We start from the raw sequence: 20,785 nt of genomic DNA, 5'->3' as shown, positions 1-20,785 counted from the left end.
ACCATGCTTCACTGTAGGGATGGTATTGGCCTGGTGATGAGCGGTGCCTGGTTTCCTCCAAACATGACGCCTGGCATTCACGCCAAAGAGTTCAATCTCATCAGACCACAGAATTTTGAGCACTTCAGGTGCATTTTGGCAAACCCAGGCGGGCTGCCATGTGCTTTTTGCTAAGGAATGGCTTCCTTCTGGTCACCCTACAATACAGGCCTGATTGCTGGATTGCTGCAGAGATGGTTGTGCTTCTGGAAGGTTATCCTCTCTTCACAGAGGAATTCTGCAGCTCTGACAGAGTGACCACCGGGTTCTTGGTCACCTCCCTGACTAGGGCCCTTCTCCCCCGATCGCTCAGTTTAGACAGCCGGCCAGCTCTAGGAAGACTCCTGGTGGTTTCGAATTTCTTCCATTTACGGACGATGGAGGACACTGTGCTCATTGGGACCTTCAAAGCAGCTGATATTTTTCTGTACACTTCCCCAGATGTGTGACAATCCTGTCTCGGAGGTCTACAGACAATTGCTTTGACTTCATGCTTGGTTTGTGCTCAGACATGCACTGTCAAGTGTGGGACTTTATATAGTCAGGTATGTCTTTCCAAATCATATCCAATCAACTGAATTTACCACATTGGTAGACCAATTAAGCTGTAGGAACATCTCAATGATGATCAGTGGAAACAGGAAGCACCTGAGCTAAATTTTGAGCTTCATGGCAAAGGCTGTGAATACTTATGTACATGTGATTTCAGAGTTTTTTATTTTTAAGAAATTTCCAAAAATGTAAAATAAACTTTTTTCACATCATTATGGAGTATTGTGTGTATAATTTTGAGGGAAAAAAATAATTTATTTCATTTTGGAATAAGGCTGTAACATAACAAAATGTGGAAAAAGTGAAGCAATTTTTGCCCGCTTGTAGGTCGAATTAACATTCAACCTATTCAAAGCTCCTTTCTGATTTTTCGACTTGTCGAAATATCCATTCGGTCGAAAACTTCTTGGATCAGCGAATTCGCCGCTGATCCACGTGTTCTGTCGAATTTGCAGGCATTTGACAGTTTTATGGTCCGTTTTCGCCCACGCCGGTTCAACCCAAAAAAAAAGTCGAAAAGGAATGGCAAAAACGGAGCAAAAAACTGTTGGCGCATATTGGCTTTGTGAGACTATATGGGTTGTGGTGACTTGTGAGAATATAGTGGCCTACAGTACTGGCTTATATGGAGCATACTGACAATTTGCTGACTTGTGAGCCTATACGGCCTAGCTGGTAACTTGTGAGGCTACATTGGCCTACAGTAATAGCTTATATGGAGCATATTGGCTATGTGAGGCTATACAGGCTAGCTGGTGACTTGTGAAGCTATACGGGCACATTGGGTTAGGGGATGTGGGCACATTGGCAATATGTGAGCAAGTAAAGCTATATTCCAATTTGGCCCAAAATATATGGTATTTTATTTACCATGTCCATTCAATATTTATATTTCATAAGTACAACAACAACAAAAACCCCGTCAGGGCCCATGTGTACTGTATATGCGATTTCCCAACCTTGGATGGTGATGAAAACACCTCTATGGCCCATAGGAGTCCTTATAAAATATTACTATGGGGTGGATAAATGTCATCGTTCTGTGAAGGATATAAGCAACCTTATGACTGCTCTCAGTTATATGTTGGGCCTGGCCACACCCCATTGCTATCTCAGTAACCCAATAAGGAAATATATACACCTTGACACTAGATCATGCCGCATACCCCAAGATGTGAGAGTATTATTACACCCCTGTAAAATGCAAGGGACAGCACTGGAAAATAAATAACCAGATTACTACAAAGGGAAGACAATGGATGGCAAACTTGCAAGATGACTAGCCAGCACCATTTTGAGAATTGGATACAGTCCTACAAAATAAAATATCTGAATGCTATCAGTCCATAATATGTATCTATATCATAACCCTTTTACACCTAAATCCCAGGACACTGAACACGGGTATTGAGTAGTGTCAACCCTCATTTACACAGAAGGCTGGACCCGGGATATTGCTTGTCAGACAACCCGGGTTACCATTTACACTGCCCTGTAGCCCAGGTCTTTCTCAGACCAACCCGCGTAGCTAGCCAGGTTGGATTCCCGGGTTGCTGTCCCCGGTTAACCCTTTTTACACCAAGTTGCGGCTCAGGTTAACCCGGGTTTTTGCAGTGATGTAAAAGTTGTATTAGACTACTACAAGGGATGAAATACTGTCATGAAGCAGAGTGCCTAGAGAGTTATCATTTCTGCATCTATTCTAGACTAAGGGCCAAATGTATTAAGCCTTAAAAAAGTGATAAAGTGGAGATGGATAAAGAGTGATAAAGTACCAGCCAATCAGCTTCCTAACTGCCATGTCACAGGCTGTGTTTGAATAATGACAGTTAGGAGCTGGTTGGCTGGTACTTTATTTCTCGTTCATCTCCACCTTATCACTTTTTAAGGCTTAATACACTTGGCCCTAAGCCCCATACCAGTAAATGCACTACAGTGCTGACAAACACTCTCCTGATGTTGAGGCATGTGGATGATCCCTGAAAGCGCTTTGTAGTCTTTACAGTACATTCAAGTTGACTAAACACCGTCTCAGAGATACAAACTCACTATGTACTTACTTCAAAAACATTAACCATTTAGCTGCCTACTAGCCCCTTTCGGGATACTTATTGTTACAGTACATGTCAACCACTACCTGACTGTTAGTGTGGCGGGTGGATGAATTATCCAGCAGCAGAATTACAGCTAGGTACAGCCAATTTGGATATAAACACTCCCGATCAGTCCAATGCTGTGCCCCCAACATGACCCCCTGTGAGGGGTGCTAGAGCAGTATCACCAGGCCCTCCAGCTAATATTCCTATGATGCCTGGCTAACCACAGTTCTGCAATTGCTGCCTACTTTTGGACACAGTATGAATCTGAATATGCGTAAGCCGTCAATAAATCTGAAATGGAAAGCTGATATGCTCATTCTTTTTAGCTTTCAGAGGTAAAAAAATTAAATAAAAAATAAAAAAAGGTTTTATGAACCTATTATTAAATCTAGATCATTTGGGTAAATCTAAATTATATCATATTGTGATTTAATGACTGACTAGTTGGAAAAGAAAAAGACTCCTGATAAAATTGGTACATCCTGAAGCCCTAGATATACAGTAGTCTATGGAAAGACTACCATTAAATTCAGTCACATGCAGAACCTCAATGTATATAGTTTGAATATTATTGGTTTTCTAGATGAAAAAGTGCAAGTGTTTAAAGCATCTGTCTGGCACCCCTAATAAACTAATAACATCTACTTGTATCAAGAATTGCTGCAGGAAGTTTATACTCACCCAGAATTTCTCAGACTCATCAAGTTTACAGATCCACTTCATCCTGGCAGTAGATATGGTGAGATCTAAGCAATATATGAATATAAGCAGACAGAGAGTTCTAGTTAGCTTTGTAAATATAGACTGTTGTATAAAATAACATGCTTTGGACCAAGATATCCAAGGACGGCCTCTGGTCTTCTGCTATATTGTCTATAGCGTTGATTCTACTTAAGAATTCACCAACATTCCAAGATCTTCCTCTCATTGTTCAAATCCATTTCTGAAGTTTCCTTTTCATTCTATTAACCAGTCCAGCTTTTCCAATTACACCCTGTAAAAGAAAACAGCTTTTCATTGTGAAGTGACTACGGATCTAAAAAAAAACAACCACACAAATGGAAAATACTTATTTCTTATTAAAGCGTTAAGTATACATTGAGAGGCATTGGCCAATCAGACAGACATATTGAAAGCGCTCTAAAGTAACCTCTTTCGTTTTTCGCACAGTGATTTGTGTAGCAAAGGTTGTGTAATAACCAGAAACGTCATTTATATTTAGATTCTTGCTAGATGGCATAGCTGCCTGCTACTCCTCACAGCAGAAGCTGTCTCTGAAAAATCTCCTGGCGCTGGCACAACTGAAGAGGCGGGTGATGGAAGATTTGCAGAGGTGTGCACTGAGATGGGTTAGGCTGGGGGGATTGGGATTAATGCTGTGATCAGTAGTGCCAGAGAGAACAGGAGGGAGGAGCAGTTACAGAAGTGCTAGAGAGAATGGGGGGGGGGAGAGTATTGTCCATATCATAGAGGGCCCAGCTAAGTTGCCGCTGAGGAGAAGGAAAGTGTTGCTCCTTCTGATGGGGCAAGCTGGGTAGGTCTGGACACTGCAGGAAGTGTCTATCTATTCTATGGCCTAATGCACCATTTTGGTTAGCTGGACAAGATATTCTTGAAGTTCACAAGAGTGGATGGGACAATAATATTGTCTTATTGAGTGCTTGCCTAGACTTAGGTGTGCAAAAGGCTTTTTCACATCCCCTGAAGTGGCAGAATTATTTCCACCACTATTTAGAATTATTTTATACAGGAAAGCACTTTTATACAGACATACATATGTCCCAATTGTAAAGCGCAACGGAATTTGCTGCGCTATATAAGAAACTGTTAATAAATAAATAAATAATAAAAATCACACATCAAATTTATGGTGGCATTCTATAAACAGTGAATTATATACAAGTATTGTCCATCCAAAATCTTTAGATCCAATGAATTACATAATTTTAAAAAATGAGTTAATCCATCTGTCCATGTCTTTAAATAGTTATGTGTTTTGATTTCACAGTGCAAAGAAATAACGGCTGCGCACTTGGGACAGGCTGCCCACGAAATAATTTCTCCAACATTTCAGTGTCTGACAGAATGCTGGGCAGCACATACAGGATGCACTATGGAAGCTTGTACCACCCCGGTCATCACATGTATCCTTCCTGCAAGACAGCTACTGGATCTCAGATAACCCAGATGGCCCATAGACTAATACAGTGATACACTGGCAGCTTTAACTAACAATTACATGGCATGTGTCCCATAGTCTCTTCTAAAACTCTAGAGGGACAATTTAATAAAAAAATTTAAAAAAGAAAGAAAGTGCCTTAAAAAACACATTACTGTATTATTTATTATATGGAATTACACCTATAAGGTAACATGAATAGGGTAAGTAAGCGTGCGGAGCACAGTAAGAACATATAAGCAGGGGCACACTATATTTCTTTGATTAAATTGTGAGCATTATCATCGAAAAATTATTCTTTTCCTTTTACTATTTTGGTATTCGGTAATTTAGCTTTTATATCACTAAAAAATAAAACAGTTTTGCAAAGCACAAGGAGTAACGTTTATGGTTGTGGCCAAAAAGTTCAATTTTGGTCTCATCACTCCAAATGACTTTGTTCCAGAAGTTTTGAGGCTTGTCTCTGTGCTGTTTGGAGTATTGTAAGCGGGATGCTTTGTGGCATTTGCGTAGTAATGGCTTTCTTCTGGCGACTCGACCATGCAGCCCATTTTTCTTCAAATGCCTCCTTATTGTGCATCTTAAAACAACCACACCACTTTTTTTCAGAGAGTCCTGTATTTCAGCTGAAGTTATTTGTGGATTTTTCTTTGCATCCCGAACAATTTTCCTGGCAGTTGTGGCTGAAATTTTTGTTGGTTTGCCTGACCGTGATTTGGTTTCCACAGAATCCCTCATTTTCCACTTCTTAATTAGAGTTTGAACACTGCTGATTGGCATTCTCAATTGCTTGGATATCTTTTTATATCCCTTTCCGGTTTTATACAGTTCAATTACCTTTTCCCGCAGATCCTTTGACAATTCTTTTGCTTTCCCCATGACTCAGAATCCAGAAACGTCAGTGCAGCACTGGATGAAAGATGCAAGGGTCTTTCAGGAGTCCAGAAACTCACTGACCTTTTATACACACACACTAATTACAAGCAAACAGATCACAGGTGAGGATGGTTACCTTTAGTAGCCATTCAAACCCGTTTGTGTCAACTTGTGTGCATGTTATCAGGCCAAAATCTCCAGGGTATGTAAACTTTTGATCAGGGTCATTTGGGTAGTTTCTGTTGTCATTATGATTTAAAAAGAGTAAACACAGTTGTTTGACAATAAATGACTTCACCCAACCACTAACCATGAGTGAAAGAAAAGTTTGTGAGTTATCATTCCTATTCTCTGACAAATGGTCAGAAAATCACAAATTCTGCTAGGATATGTAAACTTATGAGCACAACTGTATATATATCTCCATATGTGTCCGGCACTCCTGCTGCCTAATATAGTTGCCATGTTGCCGCGATTCTCAATAATGCCCTTGAGTGCCAGATAGATAGATAGATATATATCTAACACGGTGTATTCCTACAACGTAATAATAAGAATTTACTTACCGATAATTCTATTTCTCATAGTCCGTAGTGGATGCTGGGACTCCGTAAGGACCATGGGGAATAGCAGCTCCGCAGGAGACTGGGCACAAAAGTAAAAGCTTGAACTAGCTGGTGTGCACTGGCTCCTCCCCCTATGACCCTCCTCCAAGCCTCAGTTAGGATACTGTGCCCGGACGAGCGTACATAATAAGGAAGGATATTGAATCCCGGGTAAGACTCATACCAGCCACACCAATCACACCGTACAACCTGTGATCTGAACCCAGTTAACAGTATGATAAACGAAGGAGCCTCTGAAAAGATGGCTCACAACAATAATAACCCGAATTTTGTAACAACAACTATATACAAGTATTGCAGACAATCCGCACTTGGGATGGGCGCCCAGCATCCACTACGGACTATGAGAAATAGAATTATCGGTAAGTAAATTCTTATTTTCTTTAACGTCCTAAGTGGATGCTGGGACTCCGTAAGGACCATGGGGATTATACCAAAGCTCCCAAACGGGCGGGAGAGTGCGGATGACTCTGCAGCACCGAATGAGAGAACTCCAGGTCCTCCTCAGCCAGGGTATCAAATTTGTAGAATTTAGCAAACGTGTTTGCCCCTGACCAAGTGGCTGCTCGGCAAAGTTGTAAAGCCGAGACCCCTCGGGCAGCCGCCCAAGATGAGCCCACCTTCCTTGTGGAATGGGCTTTTACAGATTTTGGCTGTGGCAGTCCTGCCACAGAATGTGCAAGCTGAATTGTACTACAAATCCAACGAGCAATCGTCTGCTTAGAAGCAGGAGCACCCAGCTTGTTGGGTGCATACAGGATAAACAGCGAGTCAGATTTCCTGACTCCAGCCGTCACCAGGAACACTGGTGAACAAGCCCTGCCCCTTGGGTGAAACGTACGTTCAACTAACAGACGTCACAGTGACGTCACACGGAGCTTCCGTGCAGAGAACACGGCTCCGTTCCCGGGCACCAGGAGAAACACGCGCCGATCAGCCGCAGCGCTGCTGTACGTCCTGCATCCAGCAACAATCTTCTCTACGGACAGGTATTCTGGTGTGCTCTCATTGAGGAGCAGCGGGTCCCGTTTCCCTGCAATGACCTAAAGGTAATCAGGGATTACCCGACCCGCAGCCCACAACAGTAGCAAACGCCGCTTTCTTTCTTCACATCAGCGCCGGCCGCTCGACTCTCTCACCTCCCATTCACTGTGGAATCACCCACACATGGGAAGGCAGCAGAAGTCAGCGGAAAAACCGACACTGATTCTAATTCTTTAGAAACAAGTGTTTTTTTCAAACGGACTGAATGCCCTATATATGACTGTTTCCCTGGGTAAATTAATATGCCCTACATGGTGGGAGAAACTATTCTTATTTGGAATCCCATCATGTTACAGATGTTCATATTCACCTACTAGGCACATTCACCTATTAGGTACAGAATACTTTCGATTGCTAACATTATTACCTTCCCTGCTATAATTAATTGTCAAGCCATGGATACAAGATATCTACAGCTATCCAGGATTTAAAGGTAAAGAAACATCTCATAGAAAGCAATACTTGTACCATAGTGAATGATTAGATATTTACTAATAACCAGTGGTTAATCAATTTAGTGACACTCTTCTTGTAATTTGCACCCTGTGTCTCTTTCTCTGCTAATCCTATTAAGGGGTGTAGCAGTTTGGGTTAACATCCCACATACATATATTTTTAAACTAATCAAATTAAAATTATAAATTTTAAACAATATCTTTTGTTATTAAACGAGTGCCCCCAAAAAGAGGTTTTCTTCTTTGTTGCCGTGGCCTCTTTCCCCGGCAAAAAAAACCCTGTATGGGTGCATACAGGATAAACAGCGAGTCAGATTTCCTGACTCCAGCCGTCCTGGAAATATATATTTTCAGGGCCCTGACTACGTCCAGTAACTTGGAGTCCTCCAAGTCCCTAGTAGCCGCAGGCACCACAATAGGCTGGTTCACGTGAAACGCTGAAACCACCTTTGGGAGAAATTGAGGACGAGTCCTCAATTCTGCCCTATCCGTGTGAAAAATCAGGTAAGGGCTTTTATAAGATAAAGCCGCCAATTCTGAGACACGCCTGGCTGAAGCCAGGGCTAACAGCATTACCACCTTCCATGTGAGATATTTTAATTCCACAGTGGTGAGTGGTTCAAACCAATGTGATTTTAGGAACCCCAAAACCACATTGAGATCCCAAGGTGCCACCGGGGGCACAAAAGGAGGCTGTATATGCAGTACCCCTTTGACAAACGTCTGGACTTCAGGCACTGAAGCCAGTTCTTTTTGGAAGAAAATCGACAGGGCCGAAATTTGAACCTTAATGGACCCTAATTTTAGGCCCATAGACAGTCCTGTTTGCAGGAAATGTAGGAAGCGACCCAGTTGAAATTCCTCTGTAGGGGCCTCTTTGGCCTCAAACCACGCAACATATTTTCGCCAAATGCGGTGATAATGTTTCGCGGTTACATCCTTCCTGGCCTTTATCAGGGTAGGGATGACTTCTTCTGGAATGCCTTTTTCCTTCAGGATCCCGCGTTCAACCGCCATGCCGTCAAACGCAGCCGCGGTAAGTCTTGGAACAGACAAGGTCCCTGCTGGAGCAGGTCCTTTCTTAGAGGTAGAGGCCACGGGTCCTCCGTGAGCATCTCTTGAAGTTCCGGGTACCAAGTCCTTCTTGGCCAATCCGGAACCACAAGTATAGTTCTTACTCCTCTCCTTTTTATGATTCTCAGTACTTTTGGTATGAGAGGCAGAGGAGGGAACACATACACTGACTGGTACACCCAAGGTGTTACCAGAGCGTCCACCGCTATTGCCTGAGGGTCCCTTGACCTGGCGCAATATCTGTCTAGTTTTTTGTTGAGACGGGACGCCATCATGTCCACCTTTGGTTTTTCCCAACGGTTTACCATCTCTTGGAAGACTTCTGGATGAAGTCCCCACTCCCCCGGGTGAAGGTCGTGTCTGCTGAGGAAGTCCGCTTCCCAGTTGTCCACTCCCGGAATGAACACTGCTGACAGTGCTATCACATGATTCTCCGCCCAGCGAAGAATCCTTGCAGCTTCTGCCATCGCCCTCCTGCTTCTCGTGCCGCCCTGTCTGTTTACGTGGGCGACTGACGTGATGTTGTCCGATTGGATCAATATCGCCTGACCCTGAAGCAGGGGTTTTGCTTGACTTAGGGCATTGTAAATGGCCCTTAGTTCCAGAATGTTTATATGAAGAGATGTTTCCATGCTTGACCACAAGCCCTGGAAATTTTGTCCCTGTGTGACTGCTCCCCAGCCTCTCAGGCTGGCATCTGTGGTCACCAGGATCCAATCCTGAATGCCGAATCTGCGGCCCTCTAGTAGATGAGCACTCTGCAGCCACCACAGAAGAGACACCCTTGTCCTTGGCGACAGGGTTATCCGCTGATGCATCTGAAGATGCGATCCGGACCATTTGTCCAGAAGATCCCACTGAAACGTTCTTGCATGGAATCTTCCGAATGGAATCGCTTCGTAAGAAGCCACCATTTTTCCCAGGACCCTCGTGCACTGATGCACTGACACCTGGCCTGGTTTTAGGAGATTCCTGACTAGCTCGGATAACTCCCTGGCCTTCTCCTCTGGGAGAAACACCTTTTTCTGGACTGTGTCCAGAATCATTCCTAGGAACAGGAGACGTGTCGTTGGAATCAGCTGCGATTTTGGAATATTTAGAATCCACCCGTGCTGACGTAACACTAACTGAGATAGTGCTACTCCGACTTCTAACTGTTCCCTGGACCTTGCCCTTATCAGGAGATCGTCCAAGTAAGGGATAATTAAAACGCCTTTTCTTCGAAGAAGAATCATCATTTCGGCCATTACCTTGGTAAAGACCCGAGGTGCCGTGGACAATCCAAACGGCAGCGTCTGAAACTGATAATGACAGTTTTGTACTACAAACCTGAGGTACCCTTGGTGAGAAGGGTAGATTGGGACGTGGAGATAAGCATCTTTGATGTCCAGAGACACCATATAGTCCCCTTCTTCCAGGTTTGCTATCACTGCTCTGAGTGACTCCATCTTGAATTTGAACCTCTTTATGTAAGTGTTCAAGGATTTTAGATTTAAAATTGGTCTCACCGAGCCGTCCGGCTTCGGTACCACAAACAGCGTGGAATAATACCCCTTTCCCTGTTGTAGGAGAGGTACCTTGATTATCACCTGCTGGGAATACAGCTTGTGAATGGCTTCCAAAACTGCCTCCCTGTCGGAAGGAGACTTTGGTAGAGCAGACTTCAGGAACCGGCGAGGGGGAGACGTCTCGAATTCCAGTTTGTACCCCTGTGATACTACCTGCAGAATCCAGGGGTCCACTTGCGAGTGAGCCCACTGCGCGTTGAAATTTTTGAGACGGGCCCCCACCGTGTCCGAGTCCGCTTGTAAAGCCCCAGCGTCATGCTGAAGACTTGGCAGAAGCAGAGGAGGGCTTCTGCTCCTGGGAAGAGGCTGCCTGGTGCAGTCTTTTTCCTCTTCCTCTGCCCCGGGGCAGAAATGAGTGGCCTTTTGCCCGCCTGTACTTATGGGAACGAAAGGACTGAGTTTGAAAAGACGGTGTCTTTTTCTGCTGAGAGGTGACCTGGGGTAAAAAGGTGGACTTTCCGGCCGTTGCCGTGGCCACCAGGTCCGATAGACCGGCCCCAAATAACTCCTCCCCTTTAAACGGCAATACTTCCATATGTCGTTTGGAATCCGCATCCCCTGACCACTGTCGCGTCCATAACGCTCTTCTGGCAGAAATGGACATAGCACTCACTCTTGATGCCAGGGTGCAAATATCCCTCTGTGCATCACGCATATATAGTAATGCATCCTTCAAATGCTCTATAGTTAGTAATATACTGTCCCTATCCAGGGTATCAATATTTTCAGTCAGAGAATCCGACCACGCAACTCCAGCACTGCACATCCAGGCTGATGCGATTGCTGGTCGCAGTATAACACCAGTATGTGTGTATATACCCTTCAGGATATTTTCCAGCCTTCTATCCGCTGGTTCTTTGAGGGCGGCCGTATCAGGAGACGGTAACGCTACTTGTTTAGATAAACGTGTGAGCGCTTTATCTACTCTAGGGGGTGTTTCCCAACGCGCCCTAACCTCTGGCGGGAAAGGGTATAGTGCCAATAATTTATTAGAAATTAGCACTTTTTTATCGGGGGAAACCCACGCTTTATCACACACCTCATTTAATTCATCTGACTCAGGAAAAGCTACTGGTAGTTTTTTCACTCCCCACATAATACCCTTCTTTGTGGTACTTGTAGTGTCAGAAATGTTCGATGCCTCCTTCATTGCCGTGATCATGTAACGTGTGGCCCTACTGGACATTACGTTTGTCTCCTCACCGTCGACACTGGACTCAGTATCCGTGTCTGGGTCTGTGTCGACCCACTGAGGTAACGGGCGTTTTATCGCCCCTGACGGTGTCTGAGACGCCTGGACAGGCACTAATTGATTTGTCGGCTGTCTCATGTCGTCAACAGTTTTTTGTAAAGTGCTGACATTGTCACGTAGTTCTTTAAATACAACCATCCAGTCAGCTGTCGACTCCCTAGGGGGTGACATCACTAATACAGGCAATTGCTCTGCTTCCACATCATTTTCCTCCTCATACATGTTGACACAATCGTACCGACACCCAGCACACACACAGGGAATGCTCTGATAGAGGACAGGACCCCTCTAGCCCTTTGGGGAGACAGAGGGAGAGTTTGCCAGCACACACCAGAGCGCTATATATATATATATATATAGGGATAACCTTATATAAGTGTTACTCCCTTTTATAGCTGCTGTTTATAATTTAGCTGCCAATAGTGCCCCCCATCTCTCGTTTTTACCCTGATTCTGTAGGGACTGCAGGGGAGAGTCAGGGAGCCGTCCTTCCAGCGGAACTGTGAGGGAAAATGGCGCTTGTGTGCTGAGGAGATAGGCTCCGCCCCTTCACGGCGGCCTTATCTCCCGCTTTTTTCTGGAAAACTGGCAGGGGTTAAATACATCCATATAGCCCAGGAGCTATATGTGATGTATTTCTTTTGCCATCCTAAGGTATTTCTGTTTTTATTGCGTCTCAGGGCGCTCCCCCCCAGCGCCCTGCACCCTCAGTGACCGGAGTGTGAAGTGTGCTGAGAGCAATGGCGCACAGCTGCAGTGCTGTGCGCTACCTTAGTTGAAGACAGGAACGTCTTCTGCCGCCGATTTCACCGGACCTCTTCGTTCTTCTGGCTCTGTTAGGGGGCCGGCGGCGCGGCTCCGGGACCCATCCAGGCTGAACCTGTGATCGTCCCTCTGGAGCTAATGTCCAGTAGCCTAAGAAACCCAATCCACTCTGCATGCAGGTGAGTTCGTTTCTTCTCCCCTTAGTCCCACGATGCAGTGAGCCTGTTGCCAGCAGGACTCACTGAAAATAAAAAACCTAAAATAAACTTTTACTCTAAGCAGCTCAGGAGAGCCACCTAGCATGCACCCTTCTCGTTCGGGCACAAAAATCTAACTGAGGCTTGGAGGAGGGTCATAGGGGGAGGAGCCAGTGCACACCAGCTAGTTCAAGCTTTTACTTTTGTGCCCAGTCTCCTGCGGAGCCGCTATTCCCCATGGTCCTTACGGAGTCCCAGCATCCACTTAGGACGTTAGAGAAATATAGATAGATAGATAGATAGATAGATAGATAGATAGATAGATAGATAGATAGATAGAATGGTGTATTCCTAAAACAGCACACCACGCCATACCTGGCGTGGTGTGCTGTTGTATTTCTGAGTGCCACCGATCGATCGCATATTGCAGGACCCGAGCGAAGGGTATACTATGGAGGGCACCAGGTCGGATATTTATCATTGAATGGTTGTGCTGCTGCTGCATATATATGTGTGTGTGTGTGTGTGTGTGTGTGTGTGTGTGATATATATATATATATATATATATATATATATATATATATATATATATATATATATATATATATATATATATATATATATATATATATATATAACACACACACACATTATAATACATTTTTTATTAAGTTGGTTGCACAGTGGAAATTGGCGGGGCAGTGGGTGGAAAAACTTAATTGGTTCCCCCTTCTACAGCCCTGCCCACACACCCAGAAATGCCTCCCCAATATTAAAATATGTAAAAAAGGTGCCAATTCCAAAAGGTATCTTACGTCTTTCAAATTGTTTGAAAAATTGCTTAGAGTGTACACTCAATTTCGTTTGTCAGGGTTCTGGGAAGTTCAAGGGAAGTTGTTCATCTTCCACATTGTTCACCTTTGACATTGGTCATGTCTTCTAGTGTGTATGGCCCTTTACTGATTATAAGACAAGGATTCTTGTTATTGTTTATATAACATTCTCATTTTACGGAGACCTGACCCACAGAAGTGTAGAATGTAAAATTCATACATGTATTTTGGAAGATACGCAATTATCCTGCAGGATTACTTTTGGGTATCCGGTTGATAGATCCACAGTAAAGAGATAGACAGTCAATAAGTCGACCCCAGCAGCAGGTGAACCTGGTCACTATTCGTATACAGCGGGGAGCGTCTTTGAAGGAGGAGAGCGGAGAAGTTTGGCAGCGCCTGCAGCGCTGGGAGGTTTCGTGATCAAAGGACAGCTAGCAGTGGAAGTTTAGTATCCACGGGTAAAGCAAATCCCGTAGCAGCAAGCACCGTAAGAACAATGGCGTCCTGAGGATCATGTGAGATCCATACCTGAGTACATCTATAGAACCAAACGTGTGTTCCGTGTCTCCTGCTGAAGTTGCCCCATGAGCTATTGAGAGACTTTTAATGGATGTTTTAAATAAAAGAAGTTTTACATTTTATACTTACTGATGATTTATGCTGGACTTTCTTCAAATCCATATCTAATGTGGTGGAAGTGAACAATATATTTGACAACATATAGGGAATATATGGAGAACAGCGCTGTATTTTTTCCTATGTTTGATCTTTTTTTTTTAAACATACAAAATGACACCAATTAAAAAAAAAAAAAAAAACTTGTGTCAACCATGTTCATGTCAATCTTTTGAACCTGTCAACTTTTTCTGCCCACCTTATGACCCCTATTGACCACGATGCCCTGGCGTCCATTATATTGTCATCTGGTAAGACTGCACTCTTACGCCTGCTCCTTCAGCATTATACATATACCAGCCAGCATGCAGGGTTTGCCATCACTGAGCAACAGCCTGGCAGTGACACCAGGTGGAAGTTATGCAGAACCCCAGATACAAGAAAGATATACAATAAAACTATGCATATAAAACAGTTACAATTCTTTTCACACACGTGTGTCAGGACATTTCCTGAGCTACATAGTACACAGTATACAAGTGAAAGAATACAGTGTAGTGTTATTTAGTCACAGTGTACATCAGACAGTAATCTTACATCTAATATGCTGCACAGCTTCCTGTGAGACAGATGATGTACATGCACACACCGTATATGATACACACATGTACATGCACACACCGTGTATGATACACACAGGCAGTAAGGGATGACAGAGGACACATGAACCTTCCTGTGTGTGTGCACGTATCACGGATCCCCGGTGCTGCAGGACTGGACACACCGAATACTCGCGGTCACCCTGAGTAACTGGTGACGCCCATTAGCCGCTATATGGCTGTGACTTACCCGGTGCCGGAGCAGTCTGACAGCAGGCGGGCAGGAGAGCAGGGAAACACCAGGCTGTACGAATGAGGGAAGTGTGGCAGCTGGGTGGAGACTGGCTGTCATGAGCGTAGCGTACAACTGGTCGAAGATGCTATCAATCTGTCAGACATACAGGGGGCGGACACAGGGGGCGGGAGAGAGAAAAAGTGTGTGTGTGTGTGTGTGTGTGTGTGTGTGTGTGTGTGTGTGTGTGTGTGTGTGTGTGTGTGTGTGTGTGTGTGTGTGTATATATACAGTGTAGATAGATATAGATAGATACAGTATATATATATATATATATATATATATATGTATATATATATATGTATATCTATATATACACACACAGATAGATAGATAGATAGATAGATAGATAGATAGATAGATAGATAGATAGATAGATAGATAGATAGATAGTGGACGGAGTGGGCCGGTATGCAGCGTTATGGCATACCGACACTTCCCCACAGACCCAGAAGTTTTTTGGTTTTATTTAAATTAGCAGTGTGCAGACTGGAGTCTGACACTGTAGAGCCAGCACAGAGCAGCAGGAGGCGAGGAGGAGTGGCTAACCTGGTAGCAGCAACAGCAGCATATGTGTCAGTCAGTGTCCAGTCCATGAGCACCCACCAGCCCGCCACACCATCGCTGGAGCCCGCTGGATGCCCACAGTGCAGTGTGCACGCTTCCTGACCCGGCTGTCACTTCTTACTCACTGTCCGTTTAGGTCCCCCGCCGCCACAGTGAGCTCTCGCTCCTATGACCGCGGCGCTGCTATTTCAAATCTGCCGTGGACCGGCAGCCAATCAGGAGCGGCAGATTTTAAATAGTAGCGCCACGGTCATAGGAGCCGCAGTGCCGCCGACCACAGCCTCCTCCTCCTTGCACCGTCGCCACCCTCTGCCTCCTCCTCCACTACACCACAGACGCCCTCAGTCCTCCGCACCGTGCCGACCACAGCCTCCTCATCCACCGCAGCCCACAGCATCCTCAGCACCGCCGCTGCTAAATAGGTAATCTTACCCTGCTGCCTTTCTCTCTCCCTAGTCCCTACTGCATACCTCCCAACTGTCCTGATTTTCGCGGGACAGTCACGTTGTTTTGGGTCTGTCCCGCTCAGAGTCGGCCCTAACCAATATGATGCCCTAGGCAAGATTTTGGCTGGTGCCCCCTAGCACTGCCGCTAGTTCCGCCTCTGACCCTGTTCCCCTTTCCCAGCACCATCACCCCTCACCCATAGCAGTTCTCATTTTGGTGCTCCTACCCCTATATTTGAAATAGGAACAGTGCAGACATTTGCTTTGCAGCCCAAAAAGAGGCATGTTCTTGTTGGAAAGGGGCATGGCCACAAAATAGTACCCCCAATTCAAATTACACCACCTAGTAGTGCAATGTTATTCACATTCACATATCATGCAATAGTGTCCCTAATTCACGTTACATCAAACAGTGGTACCACTTTAACTTATATACGTTACTCCTCACAGTAGAGCCCCTTATTCACATTACATCACACTGAATTGCCCCTTATTCACATTACACCACACCATATTGCTCTCTCTTTTTTCACATTAAACCACACAGTAGTGCCTTTTCTATACATTACGCCACACTGCAGAGCACCTTATACACATAATGCCACACATTAGTAATGCCTTTATACACATAATACCACAATGTAATGCCCCTTACACATGACACACATTATTAATGTCCTTATAAACAAAATGCGCCTTGCACATTACAACAACCTTTATTAATGCCCTTATACACATAATGTCCCTTACACGTATGCTGCACATTATTAATTCCCTTGTACACATAATGACACAGATAGTGCCCCTTACACATATGCCGAACACTATTGCACAACCAACTATTGAACACTATAGCACAACGCAGGCTTACAGAGGACATCACTACACCTCTGGGTGGCTATACATATAAGAACCCTGTACTACCCTGTACAAATTACCTGGAAAGGAATAACAGGACTTGGTGTGGCCACATTGTTTCACCATAAAGTTACCTGCAACCAGCAATTAAGTGGAACTCTCAAATTTTTTTGAATACACTAACGATGTTTAAGATGGGATCATAATCCTCCCTATAACAGGTGCAATTCATTTGGATACATCTTGATACCTAGTGACTACCCATTAGTGCGGTTGTAATTATTTTTACAATGTATCATTGTGAACAGGAAACAATTGTTTTTATGTGATTAAATAAATTGTATAAATGAGTATAAATAAATTGTATAAAAGTATACATGCGCTCTCTTTATCTTCCTATACCATAGATAAGTCTAATAGTGCTGTGGACAGCCAGGCCTGGTGGATGATGTGCCGGGACACTCTGCTGTGTGTCTGCATAGCTGTGGTAGTGCTGTGGGAGTCCTGGGGGTAAGCAGGCTTGGTAAATGACACACCAGGGACACTCTGTTGGAGTCCGGTGGGCAGCCGGTCTTCGTGGATGATGTGCCGGGACACTCTGCAGTTTGTCTGCATAGCTGTGGTAGACCTGGGGGCAGCCGGTCTCAGCAGATGACACATCGGGACAGTCTGTTGTTTTTCTGCACCAGCTCAGCTTCTGGGTCTGTAGTCCCACTTCCAATAACGGGATCAGTGTGATTTACCTACAATCAAAATCCCGACGGTAAAAATACCGACAACAATTGATCGATGGTCTAAATACCGACAAGGTCAAAATACCGACATGGTCAAAATACCAACATGTAAAATGTCGTCACGGTCAAAATACCGACATTTAAAATGTCGACAGGTCAAAAAGTCAACACAAGTTTTTCAGAACATTTTGGGCGTGTATGTTGACATGGATACAGTATAAGTATACCGCTGCGCTCGGCACACTATTATATTCCCCCTCCACATCCACTGGGATGGTAAAGTATGAACAAGTCGGTTTCAATGAAAAAAATAATGAAATACTCATGTTGATTTTTTTTAACCTGTTGACATTTTAAATGTCTGTATTTTGACCATGTTGACATTTTAAATGTCGGTAGTTTGACCATGTCGACATTTTGAATGTCAGTATTTTGACCATGTCGGTATTTTGACCTTGTCTGTATTTTGACCATTGGTCAATGGTTGTCGGTATATTGATTGTAGGTAAATTGACTGCATCCCCCAATAACAGCTTCTCCACACATTAAAAAGTGGATGTCAGTGGCAGTAAGATGATATCATGTTTGCACTGGAAAAACTTTGTTTTTCAGAATATTACAGTTTTTGGAAAAATGGATATGGGGGACTCAAAGTATATAGGTTAGACCTGTAGAGTAAGTGAATGAGAACTGGAAATACAGGTGCCAGCAGGCATGTAAAATATATTTTAGGTCTTTCACTCATACATTCAACACATAACAGGGAGGTACATAACACATTACCATTATGTCACACTCATTTCCTTGCATCTTTGTAACATTCAAAATCCCATAAACAAAAGTCCATGTAAGTACTGACAATAAAAACCAATTGTTAGACACAGTATTTTACTTTTCATATAATATAGTGGGTAATAAAGTGGTTAATTTACAAGTAATACCCAGGGAATTTACACTGAAGTAGGGCACAAACTGCTTAAATTGTACATAATTCTTTCCCTTTTTTTTTTGTCTCACATAAACCCATGATGAGACCCAGTACACCCGTGTACTGCATTCTCCCTCAACCAGACAACCTTGCCGTAACCAAGCACCTCCCAGAATTCTCAAAATAGCTGCTTCTTCTTTTTTTTCTTTCTTTTTTTTGGGGGGGGGATGGGGGTTTATTGTTAAAGGAATTGTATTCGACAATTTCATTTTTTATTTTTTTTATATATTCTTTATTTTGGTTTTTCAAAGAGAAACATGGTTATCAGAGGCGTACATTGAAGATAGACTAGTATATAAACAATAGATGGAAGAATAGCATGCCATAGTGACAATGGGGGTCATTCCGAGTTGATCGCTCGCTAGCAGTTTTTAGCAGCCGTGCAAACGCATTGTCGCCGCCCACTGGGGAGTGTATTTTTGCTTTGCAGAAGTGCGAACGCCTGTGCAGTAGAGCGCCTGCAAAAACATTTTGTGCAAAACAAGACCAGCCCTGGACTTACTCTTCGTGTGCGTTGATTCTAACGTTGGAGGGAAGGCTTTTGACGTCACACACATGCCCAGGGTTCGGCCAGCCACGCCTGCGTTTTCCGTGGCACGCCTGCGTTTTTCTAAGCACTCCCTGAAAACGATCAGTTACCACCCAGAAACGCCCACTTCATGTCAATCATCCTGCTTTGTGCCATGCGACTGAAAGCTTCGCTAGAACCTGTGCAAAACCACAAAGAACTTTGTACCCGTACGACGCGCGTACGCATTGCGGTGCATACGCATGCACAGAAATGCCTATTTTTAGCCTGATCGCTGCTCTGCGAACAACGCAGGTAGCAATCAACTCGGAATGACCCCCAATATCTCTAAAATCTATCAACATATAGTCAATAATGTATGGAAAACATATAAAACAATGTTCCAGTTAATCGTCAATGGAAAAACTCACTGGAATAATCAGTAAAAATACAAATATAGCAACTAGTAATCATACATGAACCATATGAACAAAAGAAAAGAAGACTCGAGACAAGACAGGGGGCAGGGGAAGGGAAAAGCTGGGATAGAAGGGAGGTCAGTGAAGGAGGTGGGCGGTCCAATAATATCAAATAACGAACCATACCGAGGGGCCAGTACTTAAGGAAAAAAAAAAGAAAAAGGGTAATCAACATTACGTTCTGTGTAGCGGTATCAGGTCCTTATAAGACGGGGTAGTTTTGAATTCCACCCAGGAGCACCATGTAGCGACATAGGTGGTCATTCAGAGTTGATCGCTCGCTAGCAGTTTTTAGCAGCCGTGCAAACGCATTGTCGCCGCCCACCGGGGAGTGTATTTTCGCTTTGCAGAAGTGCGAACGCTTGTGCAGCAGCCTGCAAAATCATTTTGTGCAAAACAAGACCAACCCTGTAGTTACTCTTCGTGTGCATTGATTCTAACGACAGAGGGACGGCTTTTGACATCACACACCCGCCCAGCGTTCACCCAGCCACGCTTGCGTTTTTTCCAGGCACGCCTGTGTTTTTCTAAGCACTCCCTGAAAACAGTCAGTTGACACCCAGAAATGCCCACTTCATGTCAATCTTCCTGCATTCGGCCATGCGACTGCAATCTTCGTTAGACTCTGTGCAAACCCACGATGCTCAATGTACCCGTACGATGCGCCTGCGCATTGCGGTGCATACGCATGTGCAGAAATGCAGATTCTTAGCCTGATCGCTGCGCTGTGAACAAAGGCAGCTAGCGATCAACTCGGAATGACCCCCATAGTCTTATTGCTTCACTGTGGCTGAGTAATATATATCTTCCATGGTCCTATAAAACTCAATTCTTTGAAACCATTCCCAAATTGTAGGTAGATCTTGGGAATGCCAAATTACCGGGATCACAGCTCTCGCCACGTTATTAAGATGTTTAAGGAGAGATTGTTTATATTTAGTGAGCGGAGTAGTGGAATGAGAGAGCAGCTAAAAATCTAGAGCAGTAGGTGCTTGAAAACTCAGGATTTCAGTAGAGATTTTAATGATGTTAACCCAAAAGGCAGCGATTATTGGGCAATCCCACCAGGTGTGGATTAATGTACCCCTGTCCCTGTCACAGCACCAACAGAGGGGAGATAATGAGGGGAAAAACCTA

At 44.1% G+C, this 20,785-nt stretch overlaps 1 protein-coding gene across 2 annotated transcripts in view; it reads right to left on the bottom strand.

Moving 5' to 3' along the window:
• The window catches only part of LOC134945223 (multidrug resistance-associated protein 1-like), a 337,654-nt gene that overhangs the window by 293,497 nt on the left and 23,372 nt on the right, over positions 1 to 20,785 (bottom strand). The window contains exons 1-2 of one of the 2 annotated variants that reach the window (XM_063934379.1): positions 15,027 to 15,122; positions 3,372 to 3,684 (exon numbers count right to left, since the gene is read on the bottom strand). In XM_063934379.1, the coding sequence (XP_063790449.1) occupies positions 3,372 to 3,413 (42 nt within the window). In that variant the 5' untranslated portion in view covers positions 3,414 to 3,684; positions 15,027 to 15,122. Of the gene's footprint in view, positions 1 to 3,371; positions 3,685 to 15,026; positions 15,123 to 20,785 lie in introns of those variants that run through there. The other variant, XM_063934380.1, reaches the window with a different exon arrangement.

This window comes from Pseudophryne corroboree, chromosome 7 (genome assembly GCF_028390025.1).
Source record: "Pseudophryne corroboree isolate aPseCor3 chromosome 7, aPseCor3.hap2, whole genome shotgun sequence".
Taxonomy (NCBI): Eukaryota; Metazoa; Chordata; class Amphibia; order Anura; family Myobatrachidae; genus Pseudophryne; species Pseudophryne corroboree.
The sequence above is the reverse complement of the archived record's forward strand: the minus strand, read 5'-3'. Positions and strand labels throughout refer to the sequence as shown.